At 36.0% G+C, this 26,825-nt stretch overlaps 3 protein-coding genes across 3 annotated transcripts; 2 read left to right on the top strand and 1 right to left on the bottom strand.

Annotated features, from left to right (window-relative positions):
* The first annotated feature begins 5,088 nt into the window (after positions 1-5,088).
* Positions 5,089-9,502, top strand: LOC132096223 (cytoplasmic 60S subunit biogenesis factor ZNF622-like). Its single transcript, XM_059501463.1, has 7 exons — positions 5,089-5,184; positions 6,469-7,023; positions 7,683-7,934; positions 8,025-8,187; positions 8,456-8,571; positions 8,832-8,975; positions 9,068-9,502. Exons 2-7 carry the CDS (start codon positions 6,471-6,473, stop codon positions 9,199-9,201), a joined length of 1,362 nt encoding a protein of 453 aa, XP_059357446.1. The 5' UTR covers positions 5,089-5,184; positions 6,469-6,470; the 3' UTR covers positions 9,202-9,502.
* A 1,190-nt stretch (positions 9,503-10,692) lies between these two features.
* d2hgdh (D-2-hydroxyglutarate dehydrogenase) lies at positions 10,693-15,509 on the top strand. Its single transcript, XM_059501464.1, has 9 exons — positions 10,693-11,036; positions 12,165-12,222; positions 12,301-12,440; positions 12,561-12,754; positions 13,002-13,170; positions 13,602-13,745; positions 14,193-14,335; positions 14,447-14,612; positions 14,991-15,509. The coding sequence occupies exons 1-9, from the start codon at positions 10,715-10,717 to the stop codon at positions 15,251-15,253; spliced, it is 1,599 nt and encodes a 532-aa protein (XP_059357447.1). The 5' UTR covers positions 10,693-10,714; the 3' UTR covers positions 15,254-15,509.
* Positions 15,510-15,858: 349 nt separating this feature from the next.
* Positions 15,859-25,767, bottom strand: LOC132096225 (activin receptor type-1-like). The gene is made up of 11 exons (XM_059501465.1): positions 25,650-25,767; positions 24,296-24,369; positions 23,683-23,762; positions 22,526-22,777; positions 22,042-22,250; positions 20,531-20,630; positions 20,236-20,382; positions 19,843-20,118; positions 19,515-19,712; positions 19,259-19,389; positions 15,859-18,342 (listed from the first exon to the last, which is right to left on the bottom strand). The coding sequence occupies exons 3-11, from the start codon at positions 23,747-23,749 to the stop codon at positions 18,208-18,210; spliced, it is 1,515 nt and encodes a 504-aa protein (XP_059357448.1). The 5' UTR covers positions 23,750-23,762; positions 24,296-24,369; positions 25,650-25,767; the 3' UTR covers positions 15,859-18,207.
* Between the last annotated feature and the right edge of the window lie 1,058 nt (positions 25,768-26,825).

The raw sequence follows: 26,825 nt of genomic DNA on the forward strand, positions 1-26,825 counted from the left end.
TTTTCAAAATATTTGTTTAAGAAGATGCTTTAATATATCTTGTTAGAGAAGAATTTTGAAGAATGTTAGTAAATAAATTGGTTTGGGTCTCATTGATCTCAATTATAATTTTTGGCCATACGGTCTAAGTCAATGAAAACGCAAACTGTTTAGGTACCAATTCTTCAAAATATTCTTAATTTTTTGATGTTTTAATCTATCTTGTTACAGAAGGTATTTTGAAGAATGTTGGTAACAAAACTGTTTCAGTTCCTATAATTTTTGTTCATTCACTCAATGGAAAGTGAAACTTTTTTTTTTTTGGAAGAACAATGTTGAGAACTACACTTTTTCATTCTACATTGACTTCAATTTAAAAAAAAATTCATACAATGGAAGTGAATAGGAACTGAAATTTCCAAAACATCTTTTTGAAGTTATTTTTTTTTGAAGAATTAACTCATTTTTGACCATGCAATGGAAGTCAATGGGAACCAAAACTATTTGGTTACCAACATTCTTCTAAGTATCTTCTTTTATTTTCCGCTGAAAGTCACTTAGGTTTGGAATGATGTTAGTGATTTTTGGGTGGCCCTATCCCTTGAAACAAAATGTGTTTTTGGAAGTAGGTCTCTCAGTGAAATAGATATTAGGGATCAGAAGGAACCAGTAAATATCAGATGCTAAAATCCTCCTGCTGATTACATCCACATTAATCACACAGCACCTGTTTTTAAGTTCTCCACAGCTTGATGACACGATGTACACAGAGAAACACACATTTATACAGCGTCTATCCTATATTATTACTTTGTTTGTTTGTAAATACTGTAAAATGCATTTTGATATCATTGACATCTTTTGATATTTCAGTCACTACCAATGAACACTGAGATCTTGGGGTTAAAAAAAAAATATGTAAAGGAAAGAACCCATGTTTGTAGTTAAAGAGTCACCATTCTCTGTCTTTGACTCTGTACAGATGTACAAAATCATGCAAATGTAAAGTTTTGTCAGCCTCTACTTAGTAAACAACATCTGAGCGCTCATGTTTTAGGAGAAGAGGAAGGTAAGGGGTGTTTGAAGCGGTACCGTTCACTCCTTGTAGACTAGACACTCACAGGAGGGACGTATGTGGAGGGCGAAAGCCTCACGATCCGTTCTCTCTCGGGCTTGTCCTCACTTTGCACTTTCCATTCAGCAGCCCACCTTTTAACACATTGTGTGGACATACATGAACACAGGACTTGTCTCTTTATGTGCAAAAGGGACCACAAACATCGCTAACTTTACTATGAAGGATTTTTATCTGTTTAAATTAAAAAAAAAACAGAAACAAAACAAACAAAAAAAAAGGTTTAAAAAATTGTTCGGAGTAGGGATTTAAAAAAAAAAGGTTATAAAATGAAGGGAAGTGTCCTTTGAAGATAGTGTTTTATAGGCTGCGGTCTCTTCCTCTCAGCCAGTCCTCTGTATGTAAACCACTCACGTCGTTGGCCATCTCTGTAATTCTGTTGTGACGCTGTACGATACTGTAACATTAGCGAAGAGACGAGTTGCTGAGGGGCTTCAGATGTGGGAAAGAAAAAAGAAAAAAATCCTCCTCCACTGTTGTTCTTTCTGATAATTGAAAAGCAGTATTGTGTATAAAGCAGTCTTGTCTCCGGGGTTTGCTTTGTATTTTTATGTTTAGGGTAGTTTCGGATCCTTGTCTTAGGGACTCTTTCTGTCTTGTGTAGTACCTAAATTAAGATGTTCTTTGTATGTTTCTTTATATTGTAAAGTTTCTTTTAGATTTAAAAGTTGCTTATTAAAAAAGGATGGAAAAAGTGTTTCAATAATGTATTTTTTTTTCTCTCTCTCTCTGGTTTCTTTTTTTCATGGAGTTGTTGCTTATTTTTTTGCTTGTCCCTTCGTTGTAGATACAAATTTAAGACTAATAAAATAACATAACCCCTTTTACCAAGACTTTCTGCTGTCCCAGCTCTTAATTTATTATTAAAACAGTTTATTTTGAAATGAGTGTGTTCTTTTTATGTGTCCTGTTCACTTCACCTGCTTTTGTAAACTACCATTTATAAGTTTATTTTTTAGTTCAGTTTAGTTTCAGTTTTATTGTCATATGCATATTTGTACAGAGTACCACAGCAATGAAATGCAATGTGCCTTAGCACTCTCTCAGTACCAGTCAATAAATAAGATAGAATAGAATAGAATAAAAATAAATGTAAAAACATACGCTCAAACCTCAGCCCTCCTTCCTCTTACACTATCGTTCAGTAGCCTTACAGCCTGTGGATAAAAACTGTCCCTAAAACGTGACTTATGTGTTGGGATGCTCTGCCAACGTCTCCCTGATGGGAGTTGGGAGAAGAGACCATGTGCCAGATGACTAACATCCTGTATAATACTCAGTGCCTTCCCAGTGCTGCGTTTCTAATAAATATCCTGTAGTGATTCCAGTGGAACCCCAATAGTTTCTTTGCAGTTTTAACCACCTTTGTCAGAAGATTCAATTCACTTGAAGTAGCCCTTCCAAACCACACTGTAATATTACCTGTCAGTATACTCTCAATTGTACAACGGTAAAATTTTTTAAAAATATTTAGTGACATACCATATTTCTTAAGATACCTCAAGAAGTAAAGCCTCTGGTGTGCCTTCTTAATGGCACAGGTGATGTGGAAAGACCATAATTATTAAAGTCTCTTATGCTCACTTTCACTGCATTTAGTTGATCATTAAAATATTTATATTGAGAAGTATTATTCAAATGGCTAATAGCTATATAATCTAATGTATTCTAAAAAGGAATTTATCCTTATGATGGCAAAGTTGTCAGCAACATTTCTGCAGTATTCAGTGTCACATGATCCTTCAGAAATCATTTCAATATTCTGATTTATTTATTTATTGCTCAAGTTCATATTGTTATCAATGTTGAAAACAGTTGTGCTGCTTAATATTTTTGTGGAAGATTTTTGTCATGATCATTATAAGAATAGTCATTTCCAAAAAATGTTTATTTGATAAAATAAAACTTTGCTGTCAGTTTTGATCAATTTAATGCATCCTTGTTGAAAAACAAATAAATAAAAATACCCCAAACTTTTGAACAGTTCTGTACATCTCCAGTTAATGGGACATTTTATTTTTTTTCTCAGTCAACTAACAGGTATGTACATGCTCAACTTACACTGATTATAACCATTTTAAACTAAAATATTTTTTGTTGTTGTTGTTTTTTTCCGGTTCAAGTTAGCATTTTATTACTGAAAATATCTGCGAATTCATTCATTCATTCAGACTTTAACATTGTTACAAATTTAAACATTGTTAAAATGTCATTCAAATAAATGCCCTTTCGCTCCTATTCATGATTTCTACAAAAATAATTACACCGCAAAGCCATTTTTCAACATAATAAAAATAAATGTTTCTTGAGCAGCAAATCAGCTTTGCATCACATGAATACATTTTCAAATAAATTTCAAAAAGCTATTTTAAATTATACAAAAAAAAACAAACATTTCAATATTACCTTTTGATCAAATAAATGCAGTAAAGAAGTAAAAGAAGCTTGTTTTTAGAAATCATAATTCAATCATAAATCCTATTCAAAGCTTTTGACCAGGATCCTTGTGCGTTTATGGCAAACATTGTGATGGTGTGCATGTTCTGAGGATATTTAACCGGCTGTGCTGGTGAGGTCTCCTCTGTCAGAGGTTTCTAGTTTCATCCTCTCTCTTGTCCCCTGAGAACTCAGTATACGGCACCAACATCAATCTCTCTGGCAGGAAGTGCCCCTCTCGTGTGGCTGGAGAGCAGGGTACGGCTATTATAAATTGCCACTGCTGTTCTCCTAGGGAAGAGTGTGAATATTAATTAATGCAGTGAAACAGTGACCCTTGGGCTGCAATTAATTTCAATTGAGGGGTTCCAGCAAGAACTCATACAAACAGCATTAATGCTATCAATTCTCCAAGGTTGTGATGTCCCTGAGGTATAGAAATATTCCAACTGCCAGATTATACATTACTCTTGTGATGAAAAAGAAAGTGCTGATTGAAATGTTCCCTTCATGAAGATTTGCCAGTGTCAGGTGTATACTGTAAACACACTGCAGTGGCTCACAATTAATTATTAAAAAGCGCTTTGAATTCATCCCTCAGATGTCCATGAGCATCATGTTTAAAGTGGACTACACAAGGGCACAATATTTCTTCACAGCCATTTTACAGGAATGTTCATAAATGACCTTTTGTAATTTAGGGGAGAATAAAAGCTTCAGCCTTCAGGAAGCAGACATGCTGTTTGAAAGAGGCTGTGACACTTCGCACTGTTAACTAAAAAGAACATTATTTCAAACAGTTTGTTTGTTTAGATTTTTTATTCATATGGCTCACCCACATTAATTAATAGGCCTACAGGATATTGATATTATGGACCATGTCTTTAATATTTTTATTGCATATCTTTGGTGGCATTGGCTCATTCACAGGCAACAGTGACATTAGTGACTGAAATTTTCAAGGTTTTTATTTTTTATTTTTTCTCAAATGTAATTATATCTGGTTAAGGCTGAAGTCTAATTTATTACCAAGAGGGCTTTGCCAATTTTAAAGGACACAATTTTAAATATTCCCTCTGATATTCAGAATAGTGGTCAACAAATACAGGGTTTTTCTTTGGTCAATATTAAATTAGCCTACTACATCCAAACTTAAACCTGCACTTAAGTGGTTTACTGTCACAGAAGGTTAGGATTTTGTATATTTGTACATCAATTGGTAAGTAAGTAGATTTGTGAAGCATTTCCGAGTTGCAGAGTAAAACACAGAATATAATTTAAATAGATAAATAAAAAAAGAAAGAAATTAAGCATCTCATTAAAAACATAGCCTACATAGTGAAAACATAGCCTACTATTTTTTTTTTATGAAGTACAAATTAGGTCAGTTTCGAGTGATTTATTCTAAGTAACTTAACTTTTTCCCTGATATCTCATTTTTTACCGAAGCAGAAAACCATAATGTCTAATCAAAGAGTTTTGACATTTACACCAAATATGGTGTTACCCAGAAGACGTGGTTTATCCTCCATACCGCGGGGAGGCGCAGTGTGCGCGAGCGTACTTCTGTTCGGGGTCAAAGGTAAGTTCACTATCCTCGTGTTGTCAGTGCTGTGAGGCTGTGAATAAACCAAGTAAGATTATACTTTCTCATATAAGAACATATATTAATAGTGAATTAATTCTCGACAGATTTACCACATATTACTCTTGTTGTGGGTATAACGTTACGCAAATGTTAACGTCATTTAATAGTGTTGTTGGTTACATGCGGTGTAACAGACATCAGTAACGTTAACAAACAGTAAATACAGATATCTAGTCAAACTGTACAATTATACAAATCTTTGTTTTCTGTGTAAGAGGTTTGCTATAGTTGTGACAAGCGCATAGTTTAATAATGTGTTGAATTACAATAAGTGTGTATGCATTTTATCTTTTATTTTTGCTGTAGATTTTAGTTAAACTATAAGGTTTTTCTGTGCTGTTATTTCACTGTTTATTAATTACATAATTTTGGACAAACAGTATTTCGATGTATTTTTCCATGACGTTTCCATGTAACGTTACGTTACCAAAATAACTTCACATCAGACATGGACAATCCCACTCAAACACACAATAGTGCAGACAAACATATGAACTAGTGTGAATTTTACAGAGCAACATTTTTTTGCTAATTAATATAAAATTACACAAACAAACCCTAAACTTTCACAACAGTATGCTTAATGTCTTAATAATTATCCAATACAGAAATAAGTAATTACAAAAAACGTTTTTTATTCTCACATCCTTGTATGTGTGTGGTCATACAGCCATCTGTTGTCTCTACAACATAGGTCAAATATGACCCTGGATCACAAAACCAGTCGTAGGGGTACATTTTTGGAATCTGAATTATAAAATAAGCTTTCCATTGATGTACGGTTTGTTAGGATAGGACAGTATTTGTCTGAGATACAGCTATTTGAAAATAAAATCTGGAATATTAAAAAAATATATATATTGAGAAAATCACCTTTAAAGTTGTCCAAATGAAGTTCTTAGCAGTGTGTATTACTAATCAAAGATTACGTTTTTATATATTTACAGTAGGAAATTTACAAAGTATCTTCATGGAACATGATCTTTACTTAATTTCCTAATGATTTTGGCATAAAAGAATAATCAATAAGTTTGACCCATACAGTGTATTGTTGGCTATTGCTACAAATATACCCTTGTGACACAAGAATGGTTTTGTGGTTCAGGGTCATATAGGATTTGCCCCCAATTATTCGATATCATTTTTTTCTCTAATATTTGCACTATTTTTGGTCTTTGTGCAGCTTAGACTGTCAGAATCACACATGTAACCCAAATTAAAAAATACCCTGAAATAATTTGATTGATAATCACTGTATATTTTTCTGCAGTCATGTCGTACACATGCATCAGCTGCCGTGTGCAGTTCTCTGATGGGGAGGTCCAGCGGGCACATTACAGAACAGACTGGCACCGCTATAATCTGAAGAGAAAGGTTGCAGACATGCCTCCGGTCACTGCAGAAAACTTCGAGGAGCGAGTGCTGGCACAGCGGGCAGCGGCCGAGCAGCAGAGTCAGAGCGGCGGACACAGCTCGGCCTACTGCGCCACCTGCAACAAAAAGTTCTCCACTGACAATGCTTACAACAATCACATCCAATCCAGTAAGCACCTGGCCGCTGAGAGGAAAGCCTTGGCTGCCGCCCAGGAGACAGTCCAGAGAATGAATGAGAAGAATTTAGAGAAAGGGGCGGGGCTAGATAAAGACACACAGAACGAAGCGCTCCAGAAAGCCCTCAGGGAGCAGCAGAGACACACCCCCTCTAAAGCCACACCCTCAGAGAAACGGGTCAGAACGCGGCCGGACAAACCGCCTCGACTGCAGTGGTTCGAGCAGCAGGCCAAGAAGATCACTGCAGAGGAGGGTGAAGAAGAAGAAGAGGAGGGTAAGAATGATCTACAATAAAATACAATTTTCATTTCATTTCTTGAATTTAAAATGACGGTTTTGGCATGATTGTGTTTACATTCAATATTGCCAATGCAACATCATAGTAAAAGTAAGAAATAACAGTAACAAAAAAAGTATTTAAGTAAGGTGCTAGGTAATTAGTAAAATTAAGATTAAAAATAATTAAAAGTACAATATAAATCATAACCAAAGATCTTTTTCTTATAAAAAATAAAAATAAAATACAATAAATCACTGTTGCCTTGCAGCTGTCGCTTGTGGCTTGCTCCATTTAAAAGACAATTAATATGTATTTAGTAACATTTGATTTAAATGAGAACAAAATTTGAACTGAATTGAGCTGGATATTTACAATTGTCTTTTGTAGTCTTAAATGAACTTATCATCTTTGACAGGTATTGAATCAGCATTGAACTGAATTTAACTATTATCTTCTGTCGAGCTGCTTTACAGCTGAAAGTAAATTAGTTTCATAATTGATGAATTTTACAACATGTACACTGTAGTTGTCATGTTTAATAATACGAAGTTGCTGTGAAACAATCTGTGTTGTAAAAAATTCCATGTAAATAATTCTGAATTGAATGATTTGCTTAGAAACTGCTAATTAAGAATCTTGTTTTTTCTTTGAAGAATGGGAGGATGTTGATGAGGATATGGATGATGATGATGATGATGATGATGATGAAGAGGAGGAGATGGAGGAGGACTCCACATCTGGGGCAGCTGCGGCCCCCGGGGTCATCCCAGTGACAGACTGTCTGTTCTGTGGACATCATTCACGCTCACTCGCCCGAAACATGGCGCACATGACCAAAACACACAGCTTCTTCCTCCCTGATATTGAGTATCTGGTGGACCTGAGAGGATTTATATCATACCTAGGTAAGCCAGAGAGAGAACTGAAGTTGTCTTTCAAAGTATTAGTTATGAATTAGCTTCAATCAGTGTGTTTGTCTGTGTATGTCTCTGTAGGAGAGAAGGTTGGTGTTGGTAAGGTGTGCTTATGGTGTAATGAAAAAGGGAAGTCATTCTACACTACAGAAGCAGTTCAGGCACACATGACCGACAAGAGTCACTGCAAACTATTCACAGACGGAGACGCCGCTCTTGAGTTCGCAGACTTCTATGACTTCAGGTACACAGACATTTGCTGAACCTGGTGTTTTTTTTAATTGTCATTTTATATCCTATGATTTGTAATTAAATAATGACTCGAGCAATGCTCACAAAGTTCTATTAACACTAGGTAATCATTTGAACAAACTTCTATGACTTAAAAAAGGTAAAAATAAATGAACATTTACCTACATTATTAAATTAATCAGTAATGCACTGAGGTTCTTGGCTTATAATTTTTATTTTAAATATGCGCAATAATAATCATTGTCCTTCTAAACATACAGGAGCAGTTATCCTGATGCTAAAGATGGAGATGATGTGGAGATGAAGGATGGTGAACTGCCTGATGAAAAGACTGTAGCGTTTGATGATGAGACGCTGGAGCTCACTTTGCCCTCAGGTACTGATGAACAGCTATATTTACAACACATTTCTGTACAAGCATTATGCTATGATGACATTTAATTATGACATTGGCTTGATGTTTAGATGAAATATTAAGCATGCCAGGAAATATTTCCTTTTGAAGAATAATTACACCTAACTGATTCCATCAGGCTTCAGGCTTTTACTCTTGAAAGTCAATTTCTCCTGAATTGAGCATTTATTCAAAATTAAAATGCATGTAAAACCAAACTTTGTTTTTGCTGTTTATTACAGGTGCAAAGATTGGCCATCGCTCCCTGATGAGGTACTATAAGCAGAGGTTTGGTGTTCAGAGGGCATTGGTTCCAGCTTATAACCAGAAGGCTGTTGGTCGAGTTCTTAAACAGTACAAAGCACTTGGATGGGCAGGAGACTTTGGTAAGTTAGATCTGTCAAGAGTTATCTTTGTCTAGTGACAGTTAACTGTATTTCTGCACCATTGACTGTTTTACCCATGTCTTCTCTTGCAGGTAAAGGCTTTGTGAGCCAGCAGCAGAAGGACATGCAGTATGTGCGAAGGATGAAGTCCAAGTGGATGCTAAAGATGGGCATGAGCAATAACACCACCAAACAGACCCATTTCAGAGCACAAGTCATGTTCTAAACTAATTTGTAGCATCAGTAGATATTCAACTTCTGAAAATAATGATAGTCTTTGTGTTGATTCAGCTGAGATTAGAACTGCTGGTAATGTCATGAAAAAAGGTGGAAATTCATACATGAATGTATAAGGAAACATTTTGCTTTAGATATCCAAATGATGTGCTTTTGCAGCATCAACATGAGATTGCTACATAAGGGTTTGAAAATTGTTCATAATGACCTTGTAAGACAAGACATATTATAAAAACCTACGTCAGATTTATAATACTGTATAAATTATCAATAAAATAAGCAATGCCTGACTCTGTTTTTTTTCTTTCAGAAAATAAAGATTAAAAAATATGTAACCCTCTCTGTGAAATCCAGAATAAAGTCTCAAAATCTTAGATAACAAACATCAAAGTTTGATTTCAACCATTAATTTCACTATTAATTCAATCTTTGACATGGTCTTACTCCTCTAATAAAGATATCAATGTTACATTTTTTTAAACAATGTTCTTTACCATATGAAGGATGATTGTATATAGAAAACTGTAAATGACTTTAGCTGGGTTTTCACAGCCAGGGCCACACAATGTCAGTTAAAACGTACAAACGTAGACAACGCTATTGTTTTTATAATCTGTGTGGTAGAAATATAAAACATACAATAATTATACAGGAACCAAACGCTTACCCTCTGGATAAATTAGCGTCATTAGACTCCTCGCCAGTAGATGGCGCTGTTTCAGTTTGTAATACTGTTGGAAAACTCAAAAGATCAGGAGGAAGTTGATCGTAACATTTAAACAGTCAGTGTTGTAAGAAAAATGGTAGAAGATTAAGTGCCTTTGTTATATAATGTGAAACCAGCTGAAACTGTCTACACCTGATAAAGTAGGTATCGTACCTGATATGTTTTGAAGCAGGATTTTGAATAAATTTAACGAATGTTAATGAACTTCGGGTCAAAGCTCCAACATGTTTATGTCAGGTGTATTAAAGCTGTTAACCCTTTAATGTAACAAATACAGACGGAAACCACGGGAAATGTTTTTAATTTGCTTTTTATTTAAATTGCATTTTGTAGTTACTTGGGTCAATAGTATTTGTCGTTATGAGCCTAGTTTACCAAACTGTTCACTGACAGTCAGTGTTACGTTAAATAAACATAACAATCTATATAATACAATAATAATATGTCACAATATAATATATAATATCATGTTTATATTCTGATATACATTATGTAATAGGTTTATATTCTGATACACCATTATGGAATACACTGCAACATGTAATGTTAAACGGATTACCATAACCAGATTCAAGATAATATATTTTGTTCTAGAAATAAAATTACTGTGTACTGTGGTGACTGTAATAGATTTGCTGGCGCACTGTATCAGCCATTTATTCCTATGTGATAAGACTGAAGTTAATGTACATATAATTATATGAGTGGTAAACTTAAGTACTATTTTGCAATTTGAAATGAAAGTAATCAGTGTCATCTTCTCTCCACTATAGAAATGGGGATCCTTCAGAGGTTTGCAAGACTTCCTCTGAAGTCCACATATATTTGGTGTCTGTGCTCGCAGTACAGCACTGATCTCACTGCAGTTGACAGAGCTCTGATAGTGCGCTCCAGCCAGCTGATTAAGCATCGCTGTGTGCACAGCAGAGGGTTGGGAGCCAGTCCAGGCAACCCGGGTGCTGCCCCACCACGTTTACCCTTCTCCAGGGTCACACAGGAAGACCTTGCCTTCTTTAGAACACTGCTGCCTGGAAGAACCATCACTGATCCAGACCTGCTGAAGTCCAGCAATGTAGACTGGCTTAAGACAGTGGAAGGTGGACTCAATTTACATTTTCTAAAGAGTAGTTTTCAAGTTTTATGAAAAGTTTCATGTTTTATCTATAATTGAGCTTTTGTCACATTTTCAGTTTTAAAGTTTGGTGTCAGGAATATTTTAACCTGTTAACTGTCACCCGGCCACTCGGTGGGCCTCCTACGTTTACTTCACTATATTACAATTAAATCCTAATCTAATCATGACAAACTATATATTGTTGAAAAGGTCTATGACTCCTAAATAGATATTTTACCAATCTTTTTTGTTAAAAATGATGTAGAAAAGTAATAGATTAATTTATGGCAAGAGTGCACCTCAAAAAACTACATAAAAACAGGAGTTCTGACTTTTGTCAAAAAAAAATAAAACTTTAGAAATCATCAGAAATTATATATCACTTGAAAACTTAAAATCTCAAAATTCATCCTTTGAAACCCATTTTAAATTCAAACAGTGCATTACCATGAAACTGGTACATCAAAATCATGTTACAAAATGTTTTCAGTCATGAATTATAAAAATTTAGGTTTGGATCATGCACTTTCAGGTCTATGTTCAAAAATGTGAGTGACAGTTAACTGGTTAAAACAGTAAGTTTGTTACATATTTGTTACATATGGTAAAGCTGAATTTTCATCATCTTTACTCCAGTCTTCAGTTTCACAAGATCCTTCACTTTTAATATTTTCATTAGATTTAATCATTTTATAATGCTGATTTTGTGCTCAAGAAAATAAAAAAACTTCTTATTATCAATATTGAAAACAGTTGTGCTGCTTCATATTTTTGCGGATTTTTTTTCTCGTGGTTCTTTGATAAATAGGAAGTTCAAAAGAACAATATTTGTAAAAAAAAAATAAGTCTTTTGTAAAATTCTAAATGTCTGTACTGTCGCTTTTGATCAATTCAATGTGTCCTTGCAGAATAAAATCATTATTTCTTTTTTTTTAAACAAAAAAATTTGAAATGGTAATGTTATATGTGGCATAATGTGATGCAAACATATAAGATGAAAATAATTTAAAGATTCAGCAGATTCTAAATACAATCTAAATATTTGATTTAGGATTTAGGTGTTTAGGGATTTATAGCAATATTTGAATTAATGGGTGTTTTTTTCTCGAAGGTAATAGTGAAGTACTATTGAGGCCCAAAACGACAAAAGAGGTCTCTCAGATTCTTAGGTCAGTTTTCCACGATCACATTGAGTTTTACAGCTGGTTACAGAAAATGTGCTATTAAATTTTCCATGTTTTTCACAGGTACTGTAATGAGCGGAGTCTGGCAGTGTGTCCGCAGGGAGGAAACACCGGTCTGGTGGGAGGAAGCGTCCCTGTTTTTGATGAGATCATCATTTCCACTTCTTTAATGAACCAAGTCCTCACATTCGACAACATCTCGGGTGTGTTTGCCATGTTTTCATGAAGCATCTATCATCAGTGACAAATTTAAATATAAAAAAAACAGTCAAAATCATTATACCTTAATACACTTCTTAAAAGGATACTGGTTTGGCTTCCAGGTATCCTCACTTGTCAGGCAGGCTGTGTGTTGGAGAACCTGTCGAACTATCTAGAGGAAAAGGACTTCATCATGCCGCTAGATCTAGGGGCGAAGGGAAGCTGTCATATCGGAGGGAATGTGTCCACTAATGCAGGTGGTCTCAGACTGCTGCGCTACGGGTCGCTTCGAGGGACAGTTCTGGGCCTGGAAGTGGTGAGGTTTTCCTCTTTAACAGAAATGAACACCCCAGACATTCTGATAGACGATGTTCCATTAAAAAAAACACGTAAAACTGACTCAACATAGACAATGAAGGTGTCAAATTAGTATTTATTTCTTGCACATGTGATTATTCCAGATACAGTTTGATAATAATACATTCAGAAATCTGCCTCTTTTTATATGATGAAAAGGATCTAAATAGCTTTAAGTTGTATTCTTGTATGTCTCACATGTGTAGGTTTTGGCAGATGGGCGGATTTTGAACTGCTTGGCCACACTTCGCAAGGACAACACTGGTTATGACCTCAAGCAGCTTTTCATTGGCTCAGAAGGGACATTAGGAGTCATTACAGCAGTTTCCATCCTGTGCCCCCGCAAGCCTAAAGCTGTCAATGTTGCTTTTTTAGGTAAATGACACATCAGATATAAAGCACTTTTTAAACTTGTTAATGTATTGCGGGCTATTCACATCAAATTGATAAATATAATTATAAAGTTTTAGTAATCATTCTTAATTCTATGAGAATAGGGAACTCTAGACCATAGTTATAGTGATAACGACACAAAAGAATTCTGTTGTTGCAGAATGGTTCTTTTTCCAGATTATGAATGATTAAAATATTGACAACTACTCAGAATCCACAAGACTTTAAAGAGCTTGAGCATTTAAAGCAGCGGACAACATAACTGCAGTGTGTACTTATATGTAATAAACAGAAGGTTATTATCTTTTGGTGTGGATGCTAATATAGTAATCGTTTCTGTGAACTCTCAGGTCTCTTTTTATGTAAAATGGGTGGCTACATCCACTTATTGCAGCTCCTCATGTGTCCTGCAGGGTGCTCCAGCTTCCAGCAACTGCTGGAAACATTTCAGTGTTGTAGAGGGATGCTGGGAGAAATCCTGTCTGCTTTTGAGTTTTTAGATGCCTCCTGTATGAGCCTTCTGGAGAAGCATCTGAAACTCACCAACCCCATCACAGGTAAACACTAGTGTCTTTACTGTTTCAAAGACAACCTTGGGTTTCTGTGTTCTTCAAGTGGAGATGGAAGTAGTAACAGATTTTTTTCTTTGTGACATACATCCAAGTGAGGTGGACTATCGGAAAAAATAGAATTGGGGACATGGTTCTGTTCTGCGGTTATTCATTAGATAGAAGCAGATTTGAATGTGAGCTTTAAGGTCAATTGTAAGAAAGTTGCAAGGTTTATGATTGGAGAAGTGCAGCATATATCACCAGAGAGAAGTTTATCAATTGACCAGAAGACTGAAGTCAAGATTAATAAAATGCATTAAGAAAATATATATGGTGTGAATTTTCATTTCATGCCAACTTTGGGTAGGTAGATGTTTTAAAAACGTTGGATAACACTCATTTGTGTTTTCTTTTCTTTTTTTATTGGACTTATTGGAATGATATGTGTTGCAGAAAGTCCCTTTTACATTGTCATCGAGACCGCTGGATCCAATGCAGCCCACGATGAAGAAAAACTACACAAATTCCTTGAAGAAGTCATGACATCATCTCTAGTAACTGATGGGACAGTTGCAACAGAGGCGACAAAAATTAAGGCACTCTTCTGTTTTCTGTTCTATTCTGTTGATCAGCAAAAAAATAAAATAAAAAAAATTTGAATGTGACATTTGTTCTGTCTTATACTGAAAGTTTTGTGTCATTCACAGGCATTGTGGTCTTTGAGGGAGAGAGTCACAGAAGCTTTGACACATGAAGGCTACACCTACAAATATGACATTTCCCTCCCAGTGGAAAAGATCTACGATTTAGTCCAAGACATGAGGGGGCACCTTGGAGACCGGGCCAAGAATGTTGTGGGCTATGGACATGTTGGTATGGCTACCCTTTTGTCTTACAATAATCGCTGGAATACACCACACAACTTTTGCCCCGGTTTAAAGTCTGGGTGAGTTGATGTTAGTTACTGAAAGGTAAAGCCAGTCTTCAGATTTTGGGCAGTCAAGAGTTGACAGGTGTCTCAGAAATGTAATGAATGAAATTCTGCACCGATTCAGATATTTTTGCTTCAATCCATCCAGTCACTATTTTCAAAGTGTGTGAAGTCTACTGTTTTAAGACAACTTTCAAAATCATTCAAAAATTTTACCAACACTTAACTTCTGAACAGCAGTGTACTTATGTGCACAAACTCTTACACAGTAGGTTAAGACCCTCTCAAACCTTGCCCAAAATGTTTTTGTTTTGTTTCAGGTGATGGAAATCTTCATCTGAACATCACTTCTCCCTCTAAAGACCCCGCTCTACTGGCTGCCATTGAGCCGTATGTGTACGAGTGGACATCCAAATGGAAAGGCAGCATCAGTGCAGAGCATGGACTCGGTCTGAAGAAGAGAAACTACATTTACTACAGTAAACCCTCAGAGGCTGTCGCCCTCATGGGCAGCATTAAAGCCATGCTGGATCCTAAGGGCATTCTCAACCCTTACAAAACACTGCCAGACAATATACACTAATAGTTTCTTGGTGTTCATGATTTCTATGAAAGATAAGGCTGTTTATATATTGCCAAAGTGTTATTGTCAAACTGTCATTGTTTTGAGTTGGACTGTAGTAGATCAAACTCTTCAGTATTTAATTTGTTCAGTCTTGTGTTTTAGAAGTCATGCTTTAAACTAAGCTATACTATGTATTTTTATTAAAGCATAAAACTGCAAGTAACTTGCATAGGAACACTGTTTTGGTAAATTAAATTACCCATATTATACACACTTAATATTTAGCGGTATTCCTTTATTTATGGATATGACAAACACACATGGAAAAATGATGAAAATATACATTATTATAGGCTTACCACCATAGTGATTTAGGTTAAAGCTAATGTTTTAAATTTGTGGATTTTGAATAAAACCACAATGAATTGCAGCCTCTTTGAGCACTCATAAGTCATAAATTAACCAGTGGTGTCTGGGAAAGAACTACCTGTTTAAAGGAAAACAGTAAGGTATTCAAAATTATTCTTACAATTTAGTTTGATGGTGCATTGACGCTATTGAGCCACATCAAACGAAGAGCATCTAAAAATGTAGGTTGAGACAAGAATTACATCAGCACTGAATTCTTCAAATAAAAGCCCAGCATGAGATTTATTTTATTTTTCAGCATGTAAATACACCAGATTTTGCCTAATGTTCCTCACTAACAAACGTTGTTAAATCCATTGAGACAATAAAGTAATAGTTTGGTTAACAACGGCTGAAGCCTTTTTAATGGCATAAAAACTGATTTTCTCCCCCATCACATACAAATGAATTCATAAAGGATCTGTCCATCATGCTAAATGGAAAACAAATGTGGTTCCTTTCTATAGGAAAACTTCATCTGGAAGAAAGCAGTGGAACTACACCTAAGCTTATTTCAGAGCTAATTTTTAAAGAGTTATTAAAGCGGTCTACAACTGATCTTGTGTCTGCAGATCGGTTGGCATTCACGTTCTCATTAACTTCAGCTGGTGTACTACCAGCTATGAAAGCACTGGTTATCAGAGAGAGGCTGGAGACCTGTAAACATCACCACAGATAAGGTCATTTCCCAGCAGACTCGGACAATGGGGAACCTTTTCATAAGGCTTCATTTAACTCATCTCTGTACAGGAAAACGCAAGACAGATGCATGATAATCCACAACACGATTCTTGAAATTTACTGCTAAAAAGAAAGCATGATCACAGCATAAGCAACCTTTTGTTAAGCACAAGGACGTGACAACCATTCCGCTGTTGTAACAAATAAAGCATTTTTTTTTTATTCATAAATGTCTTGCATTTAAATTCCAGTAACATCATACATATGGTTTCTTCATTATAACATATTCACAGTTCATAATGCATCAATTCCTGTTGTCTAATCCCTATCATAGTTCCCCTGTAGAACACAAATATGTAAACGTTCGTCCGTTTTTGGGAGAGCAAAAGTGACCAGTGTTGAGCGGCACGCAGCCGCCTCATATAGTGTCATGAAAGCATCAACAGATTCTTAATAAAATGCCACACAACTCAACCCAAACCAAAAGCAACATACCACAAACCATTTCGACTTGGGACATAACAATAGTGTTTTCCTTTTTAAACCTCATAAATCCTATATTAGAGTGACGTCACACTTTTAAATAGTCAAAAACGTTTCAAATTTAAAAATCAGCATTCTCATGGTTTATGGCGTATGTGATACAAAAGTGTCAAAAAAGCGTAAGGTTAAACAAATATGAAATTAAAAAAAACCAGAGTGTTTATGACTAGCTCTGTCACCTTGAACACTCATAAGTAGGGTTTTGTACCCTATGCGACTTATGTGATTTTGTACATCGCATTAGCAAATAATTCAGGCCCTACTGGACAGCGGCTGATTGTCAGTGAAGAAACATCAAGTATGCATGCCATTGAGGGCAAAGAGAAAGACAAACAGCTACAAAAAAGCACTACGATGTGCTACAATGGCTTTTGTCAGGCAGGCATAGAGGCAACAGGTCAGAAAGGCCTTGTGTCAAAGGAAGCCCTCTTGGGCTGCTATGAGCTGGACTAGACTGGGATCAAGAAAGTTCCCACACAAAAAATTAATTCTGTCATTTGTCATCATCCTCATGTCATTCCATAACCCATTTTACCATGTTTCCTATGTTTTTTTTTTAAACACTAAATGCACTCATTGTATGAAAAAAAGAGCAGCGTGAACATTCTTTAAAACATCTTTTTTTATGCTCCACAGTGATTAAGTTTCGGAATGACATGAGTGATGACAGGTTTTTTCATTTTTGGGTGAACTATCTTTTTAACCACTGTATTCTGATCACTAAACAGGCCTAATTAAAGACACTAGTCTGTAGTTCTCTACTGTACATAGTGGCATTTTGTAACCAAAGAGCTTTATAACTAAGTCCACTATAGCAAATTCAGAAACGGTGACTTACATTTGATCTATTTATCTACAAGAATCTTTGAAAAGCTCAAAAACATTTGATTTCTAAAAGCATGTGACATTACAGCTATAAAGTTCTTCTGGTTGTATTAAGAATCATGCGCACACATACACATACAATGGGTACTGATTGCATTTTGGCGTGTGTATCTGTCCTCTTCGTTTTTCTGAAAGGGACAGGTCTTAAAAGTTCGCCAATGGTTAAATAGACAATGTGATGGTGCTAAAAAAAATTCCATGATGGAGGGTCTGTCAGACCGTGTCCGTATTTTTCTCCTTTACACTGTTTCTGGAGTGGAAATGGGAGTCCCACCGGTTTCAGTGGGAAAAATGATCCATAAAAGAGAGCGTAATTCTCTATAAAAAGTTTTCAGGCCAATGGACAGGAAGAACTAAACAAATAAACAGCATGTTAGAGTTGGGACAGATGGCAGATGTCTGGTTACACAGTGTCTGTATAATGAGCGGTCAAGCAGTTCTGCGGCTCTCTCTCCTCAGCAGTCGGTTTTGCCCTTCTCCAGTGAGCTGTGGATTTTATCCAAAGTCTTTTTGATGCGCAGGGCAGTGAGTCTAGCCGAGGGGTTCTGGTACCAGCACTCTTTCATCAGCTTCACCAGAGCAGACAGGGTCTGTGACCACACAAAAACACACAGACATTTGTTTTCAGATCATTGTGAGGATCTGTCAAATACAATGGTTAACATTTATACATGGAAAATAAGAGATTTAGTTCCTTTTTTTAGTCTAAAGACCGTCTGCTATAGAGTGCTGCAGGTATAATGCATTTTTATAGGCCAATCTGGAAATCTGCATCAGCCTGGTTCCATTAACAATAACCCAGTAGGATTTTTCCATTGGCTTTTGTATGACTACAGAAAATAAACTCTGTGACCAACAAAAGTGTATTGTTTTGACACGTTTTGTTCACAAATTAATAGCTTTTATGGATTCTAAAGCCTAAATACAAATGGCCTGATGTAAAAAGCTAAAGTTAGGCTATAAACAAACTACATCCCCCTCACATCACTTCAACATCCCCACCAGCCCTCAACAACTCTATTAGTATTTACTTAAATTCTAACAGTTGTAAGGTTTTAGCTAGCATGGTTTGCAAGATTGTGACTGGAAACACAATAAGGCTGTGAAAGCTGGCTAGTGAGTAGACAAGGTTTTATTTGGTTTGTTGACGTTTAATGTCCCTGATGACCTCTGTGGTTTAGCCACTTATTATTAGCAACCTTTTTAAGATTGTGTAAAAGCTTAGCAAATTGGGTGGGGTAACACAGATGTACTTTAAGTCGTAAGAATAAACCATGAAAATACCTTCAGCTTGTGTTCAACATAAAACCTCATTTCAAGCATTTAACCAAAAACCCATAAAAAAAAAACATTTCATTTTGGGACAACAGAACTGGAATGGAAAAAATTTATTCCATTCCATGCATAACTCATTCATACAGCAATCTATATGAGGGGACTATTAACTTAGCCACTCCAAGGTAAACATGTTTACAGGGATACAGAGTGTGTCTCATCAGTACTTACAGGATCTGAAAACCAGCGGTTGGGAATAAACGGCCTTTGTTGCTCCACACAAACCACTTTCCTCATGTCGTCAAAGCTGGGGTCATTAGGCACCAGGTCGTAGAAAGGCGGCTTGTATTCTTCTACAATTCCTATAGGATAACAGTGGATGAAAACAGTAAGCCACTGAATGTTAATTTGGAGAACAGTCTGATCTATATTGTCCTTAAACGCTGCGAACAATTAAATCTTTCTGAACAGAGTCCAGTAAGCTGACCGTTACTGATGGTTCTGCGAGCGATCTCCCACAGCACCAGCCCAAAGGCCCAGATGTCCACCCTCTTATAGGCATCAAAACAGTCAGTCTGAATGGTCTCATCTAGAACCTCTGGTGCCATGTAGCGCTTAGTTCCCACTTTTGGATTATTTCCTACATCCAGCTGATTGTCAGACTGTGTGTGTGTTACTGCCAGACCTAGAGAGAGATACAAACAGAACAAGAGTTCTTAAAAATGTAAAAAAAAAAAAAAATATATATACATATTTATTCAATAGTCAGAATTGTGAGATGTAATCCTGCAATTACTAGAAAACGGTCAGATTACCCAGGTCAGCGATGCAGCACTGCAGATCTTTCTTCACCAGGATGTTCTTGCTCTTCAGGTCTCTGTGAGCGATGGCCGGTTTGCCCTCAGTGCCAAAGATCTCCGTGTGCAGGTGCACCAGCCCGCTGGCTATTGTTGCCGCCATGTGCAGTCCATCTGCCATCTCCACAGCAACACGCTGCAGGTAATCGTAGAGTGAGCCGTTCTCATGGTAGTGTGTGATGAGCCACAGCTGAGTGCTAGAGTTTCGGGAGGTCATATCAGAAGCCATAAATCCTGCAAAGAAAAGTTTAAAATAACATTACACAATGCACAAAGCTAGTTTTTTGCTCCAGAATTTATTTTACTTAAAGAGAAGATGCTTTTGTTTGAGATAACAGATGTCCGCCTCACCTAATATATTTTCATGACGTAGTAGAACAGTGTTGTATATTTCCGTCTCTCTAAACCATGACTTCTCATCTCTGGAAGAGAAGATCTTCACTGCTACATTCTCTCCTTGCCACTGACCTCTCCACACTTCCCCATACCGTCCCTTACCTGAGAACAAAGAGCACACAAAAATCATATCACATACATCATTCTCTGCACTAGACAGAGATCACATAATTGTGTAATATGTTATCTAAAAGATATATAGTAGTGTCACAGATTCAGTAGTCTTTTATGCACCTGTGATTTGACTTACCGACACACTCTACCAGGCTGATCTGCCGAGCAACCGTCCTCTGCACCAGGAAGGGCAGTCCTGAACCACTTCCTGATGTGCAGGAGTGATCCATCAGATCCTAGAAAACAACACCAGACTGATGAGTCCTTATCTAACTGTTAATAACTGAATACAGAATAACATAATTTAACTAGTGGTCGACCAATATGTTTTTTGACAGCCGATGCCGCTATATTGGGAAACAGGGGGCAATAGCCAATATAAAGCCAATATAATTTTTATCATTTATAAAATGTGAAATCATTTGACAATGGATAAAAAAAATAAATGTGTAAACGAAACGTACTTATACTTTAGATGACAAAGTATTTTTCACAAATAAATAAATATTTAATAAAAATATAATTTAAAAGGAAGTAAACACTGTAACCAACAGTGCACTCAGTATTCTGGGAAGTTTGTGTGCATTGGGAATCATATTTCTCAAATAAAGCCAAGATAACCCTCGTTTTACATACAGCACACAGAGAAAATTACATGAATATGACAGTGGGCAAATGCATAAAGCAGCATAATTTGAAATCACGAGTTTAAAGTTTAAAGCATTCAATTCATGTTGACCGACCATCACAGAGAACACGATAAAAATGCACACTTCACAAGATCTCACAGCTGGATTCAACTAAGTGTGCAAGGTTTGTGAAATTAAATGTTCATTAGTCATTCAAAGATTTGTTTAAATAATATAAATGCATATAATGCAGACGGCAAACGAAAAAGTATTATATGTTTGACTTCCTATTACTAATAGGCCTAATATAAAAGCAATCGTTAGAATACTTACTGTATATAATAATTCCTGATCTGATTATTAGACAGACTTCTATCCGTATTAGACAGAACTGTTAAAGACGACTGCAAACAAGAGAGAGTGTGAGCACTGTGTGCTCAGGTGCTGCTGCTCTCAGCGGCATCAAAATAAAAGACCGGCGCGCCGTCAAAGTAAAACTACCGCCTCGAACACATCGGCCAAGCAGAAAAACGTGTTGGCTGGTGCCGATATTTAAAAAAAGATATGGCTGATATTTCGGCCTTGGCCATATATTGGTCGACCACTAAATTTAACTATCATGGTTTTCACAAACATATTAAGCAATACAATTGTCTTCAACATTGATGATAATAAAAAAATTTTACTGAGCACCAAATCAGCATATTAGAATGATTTCTGAAGGATCATTTGACAACAAAGACTGGAGTAATGGCTGTAGAAAATCAAGCTTTGACATCAAAGTAATAAATAAAATTTTAAAATATATTACAATAGAAAACACTTCTTGTAATTGTAATAATATTTCACAATATTACCGTTTTAAAGGAGCAGCCCTAATGAGCATCAGAGACATTTCAATTACAATTTCCCGTTACAATTATTTACTTTGCCCAAATAAAGAGCTGTAACCATTTCTATACAAGATCTGATATTTGCAAAATATTAACAGTTTTTGTAAACTATAGAAATGAAATACCGCGAGTGTGCTGTCTCCGACATTAGATGCAATAAGCCCGTCAATGGCCCCCTGCTCAGTGTCAAACTCATGCAGTCTTTCCAGACGCCCGTGATGGAGTCTACGGCACACCAGCAAAGCCAGCACAGACAGCAAACCCAGAACCACAAACGGCCCCAACACAAAGAGAACCAGAATCTCCACACGGTAATGCACAGCCGCTTCTCCTTCTGGACATTTTCAGAGCAAACAAACACAGCGAAATATATTCACCTGAATCTGGCCCAATGACATAATATAATGAAGAAAAAAAAAACAAAAAACGTTTTTGCTAGAATTAATTCAATATATAATAACTGGGCTCAAAGATTTCCCAATGACTTTAGGATAACAGTTTAATTATATATATTTTTATATAATAAAGAAATTAAGTACATTTAAACAGGTTGCTAAAATGTATTTTGTTGTTTAACGTCTTGAATTTATAAAGAATTAATTGACTTACTTGTCAGCAGTAGTCGAAGAAGGGTCTCTTTGGAGACATTGGCATTGCACATGTGTTGAGAGCAGCATTCTACGACATGACTAGCCGAGGGTGTTGCGGAGCAGGTCATGCGCTTGCTCTCTGGCCCGATAAGGCAGCCACGTTTGAACGTTGTCACATCGTTGCTAATGATAACGGAGGTGTAACACTGGTCTCCGGTGCACTGCTGCTCATTACAGTCACTGCCGACACACATGCAGTCAATGGAGACATCTGGAAAAAGACAGAAAACAGAAAGCCGGGGAGTTCAATCATAAATGAAGGAAAAAGGGAGTCAGTCTGTATCCATTTGTCAGTTGTCACCAGCTGTAAAAACTCAGGGAACAATGAAATTAATTAAGGAAGAGCAGCATAATGCCAGACCTCACAGACAAGCCTCTCTCTGCCTGATAACTGAGACTGTTTTCTTCCCTTCTCTCTGCCTTAATTTCCTGTGACACTGAACTCTGTCGACTTTACAAATTGACTACACAGAATAAAGGCCAGAGAGCATCAGTGACACAGATCAATTAACCTAGCATTCATGTTTTATGCCCCTCTGTGAGACTCGCTAACAGAGAGTGAGGAGAGAGCACACTGACACCTGATAAAAGCACAACTACGACTAGGCACACCAAACCAACTGCCTTATGGCTGGACATTTTGACTGTGCCTTATTAGTTAATGCCACTATAGTAATAGTAATTTATATTTAATAGTATAGTAATTTTGTATTTTTACTATTTATTGTAAAACATGTAATTTATTCCTGTTATGCAGAGCTGAATGATCAGCAGCCATTACTGGTTTTCAGTGTCACATGGTCCTTCAGAAATCATTCTAATATGCTGATTTGAAAAAAAAAAAAATGTAATATTATTAAAATTAAAAAACGGATTGAAAATGACTCTCTGATTAATGTAAAGTTCAAAATGTTGTTTACTTGTGATCAATTTAATTTACACTTGTTGAAGTCATCATTTCTTTAAAAAGATTCCCCACATCACAAAATAATAATTAATAATATTATTATTAATTATAATTAAAAATAATTAAACTATACAATAGTAACATGAAATTTAATTAAGTAAATAAAAAGAAAAAAAAAAGAAAAAGAAAAAAAGTAGCCAATTCTTTACCTTTAGCTGATGACTGTAAGAACTGAAGCAGGAACAGGAAGATGATGCAAGTACTGCAATGCCCCATTTGGTTCACTGCACTGAAAGGAAAGGTGTTACAAATACACATTTAAACCAAGAAACACCACGAATCAACTGCTTATTTTCAAAGTTCTACAGAACAGTGGGCTAGAATCAATTACCAATAAGAGAACAAAACCGCAAAGATGATGACTTAATTACATTTTTTAGAGAATGCAGCTGTGCTCTGCCTCTCTCTCTCCTGCAACAAATATTTCCACAACCACAGTGTGTGTGTGTGTGTGTGTGAGTGTTTCAGACAGGGGGCCGTCTCCTTGGCAACCGAGGAGAGAGAGAGATGCACATTATGGAGTGACATCAAAGACAGTGGAGGAGCACTTTAGCAGAGGCAGAAAGGAACAAGCATTTTAAGGGTGTAGGACTCACCATTACAGTGTAATGTTCAAGGGCACTGTTCACAACGACATCATGAGTAATTATAGTCTACAAGTCCTTGAAATAATGATTTTTAAATGGTGTAGTGAAATTTTATTCAATGCCTCTTTAATCCTGACAACTAAAAAAAATATCTTCAAGATGAGGAGAGTCTTACTTGTACAACTCCTTAGGTAACTCTCAGCACAGCCTTTCAGTATGCACACAGCCACTCTGTCTTCCCACTGGATCCTAAAAAAGAATATTAAAACCAAAGCAGCATGTTAAACTTTTTCCACAGCAGTGCCTTTCTCATGGTCATTTCTTCAGGAAGGAAGGAGTGAGTGACAGGATAAGAGGGGTGCCTGGGAGTCTCTGCACACTGATAGTCAGAGAACTGGAACTCGACTCACGGCTTGATTCCCTTTTGAATCCCCATATTAACAGATGCTTTTTCGAAATGCAAAGATCGCAAAAATACTCCTATTTTGCATTTTTCTGAAATAATGGAGTTTTTTTTATTCAAAATGATATAATTACCATTTCAATTTGAGTAAATAATAAGAAATTTCATTTTATTATTATACAGTTAATTAAATTGAATTAAAATAATTAAATTACACATAATTATGAATTATCTTCTTTTGTGCTACTACATCCGAACTGATTGCACTGTATTTTATGAATAATCATTTTTTATTCTTAACTGTTTTAATTAATTTTAAATCCATTTTTAAATTACTTTTTATTGTTGTGTTTATTTTTTTTATGATAATTATTTTAATTCCATTCTAAAAGTACTATATAAATAAACTTGCGCTTTATAGACAGCAGAAAATTGTAATTCAATGGATATGAAAGAACATTAAATAGTGATGATTCTGAAATGACCACTTTAAATATTAACATTTACATTTTTTTTTCAAAAGCTTTCCCAATGACTCAACATAGTTCTTAGATACACTCAAGTTACAATTTTCTAGCCAGCAAAATAGTATAGAATAGCCAAACAAATTTAATAATTCACACACATTTTTCAGTTTTAACACTGACGTTTTGGTGCCCAGGTGCCCAACTGCCTATGAGAACCTTTTCAGGAAATATCAGAGAGAGCCTTTATTGAGAGCCTGTTACGTTCTAAGAGTCTTACAGGCAACAAAATCAAATGACTGACATGCAATGAAATACACACTGAGCTTTTAATGGAAACGTTTATCCAGCAGATTATTTAAACAAGAAGATGGGAGACAATAACACTAATTTACAGATGATCTACTTTAACGGATACAAGTCCCTACAAATTAATCAGATATCCAAGCAGAATCAACACAAAACAACAACAAAATATAAATTAACATGCAAAAACTGAAGCTGTCGACATGGCATAATAAAGTCTGCATTATAACCGTATGTAACGTTTTCTAAAAATCGGCCCGTTTGCAGCAGCGGTGCTAATTGTGCTAACAACGACCATTATTTACTCGCCGCATTTATTTCCAACAAATCAAAGTGACATTAAAGATCGCTTTTACCTTTAGCTGCAATGGAGATTCATGTTTGTGTTATTGTTCCGTGTTTTTACTGTTTTCTTCGGAGTCGTGTTTTAGACGCTGACAGACTGTCTGCCGCCACCCAGAGAGACTGAAAAGACGGCGCCGTGACGTCACCATAAACAAGGGACGCGCGAGAGCATTGTGGGATGCCGCAGTCCGCCGAATGTGAGTACCTGAATAAAATAACTTTATTTTGTAACGACACGTTTCTGTCTTACAAGTTTAGTAGCTTATGTGAGTTAATGGTGATTTCATTTTTTTTTTACAGCTATAAAAACATGAAATGGTGTTATAGGAATTTACCCCAAAATGAAAATTGGCTAAACATTTACCAGCCCACAAGATTTCAAGATATATTGATATATATATGAAGATATATGAATTTGTTTCTTAATTGGAATGGCGTTATTATGAATTATGGACTTTATTTTGACTAGAAGCAATTGTTTAAAGTTAAAACGACTTAATGGATTTATTATTATTATTTATAATTATAATTTTCTTTTACAAACACAGTTTTTATGACAAGAGGTTAATTGATGGAAGGAAATTTGTGAATTACTTTTGGACTTCTGTTTTTATCAGTTGTTTGGCATTCATTCTGGCAGCACCCGTTCACTGCAGAGGATCCATTAGTGAGCAAATGACATGATACATTTCTCCAAATCTGTAATGCGGAAACAAACATATTTACATCTTGGATGGCGTGAGGGTGGATAAATTAAAAAGCTATTTTTAATTTTCCGGTGAACTGTTCCTTTAAGGCAAATCTCAAAGATCCTTATTATAGCAAAATAAAGGTGCTGATCAATACACATCTGCTACACCCAACCCTAAAACTAACCCAACAGCATTGACATCTTTAGAAATTTTATATAAAATCTGGTGTTACAACACCTCCAAGTTTACAACTGTAAGTTAGGCTCATCAGTTCTGTACTGTATCAATTTACCTGAAAGTGAATTATCATTTATATTATTATTTATGAACTATTAGAGAGAGCTGATTAAAGTAAGCAAAATGTCCTTGCATGATAGCAGTCAAGGAGCCAGTGGCCTGACAGTTTTTTGTTCTAAAATAGCTTGTTGATTAATGGCCATGTCATTTTCTATATGGGGAAAAAAGGATAGGGAGTCAGGGGCACCGAAGGGCAGG

The sequence above is a fragment of the Carassius carassius genome, chromosome 20, assembly GCF_963082965.1.
Source record: "Carassius carassius chromosome 20, fCarCar2.1, whole genome shotgun sequence".
In the NCBI taxonomy this organism is placed as follows: domain Eukaryota; kingdom Metazoa; phylum Chordata; class Actinopteri; order Cypriniformes; family Cyprinidae; genus Carassius; species Carassius carassius.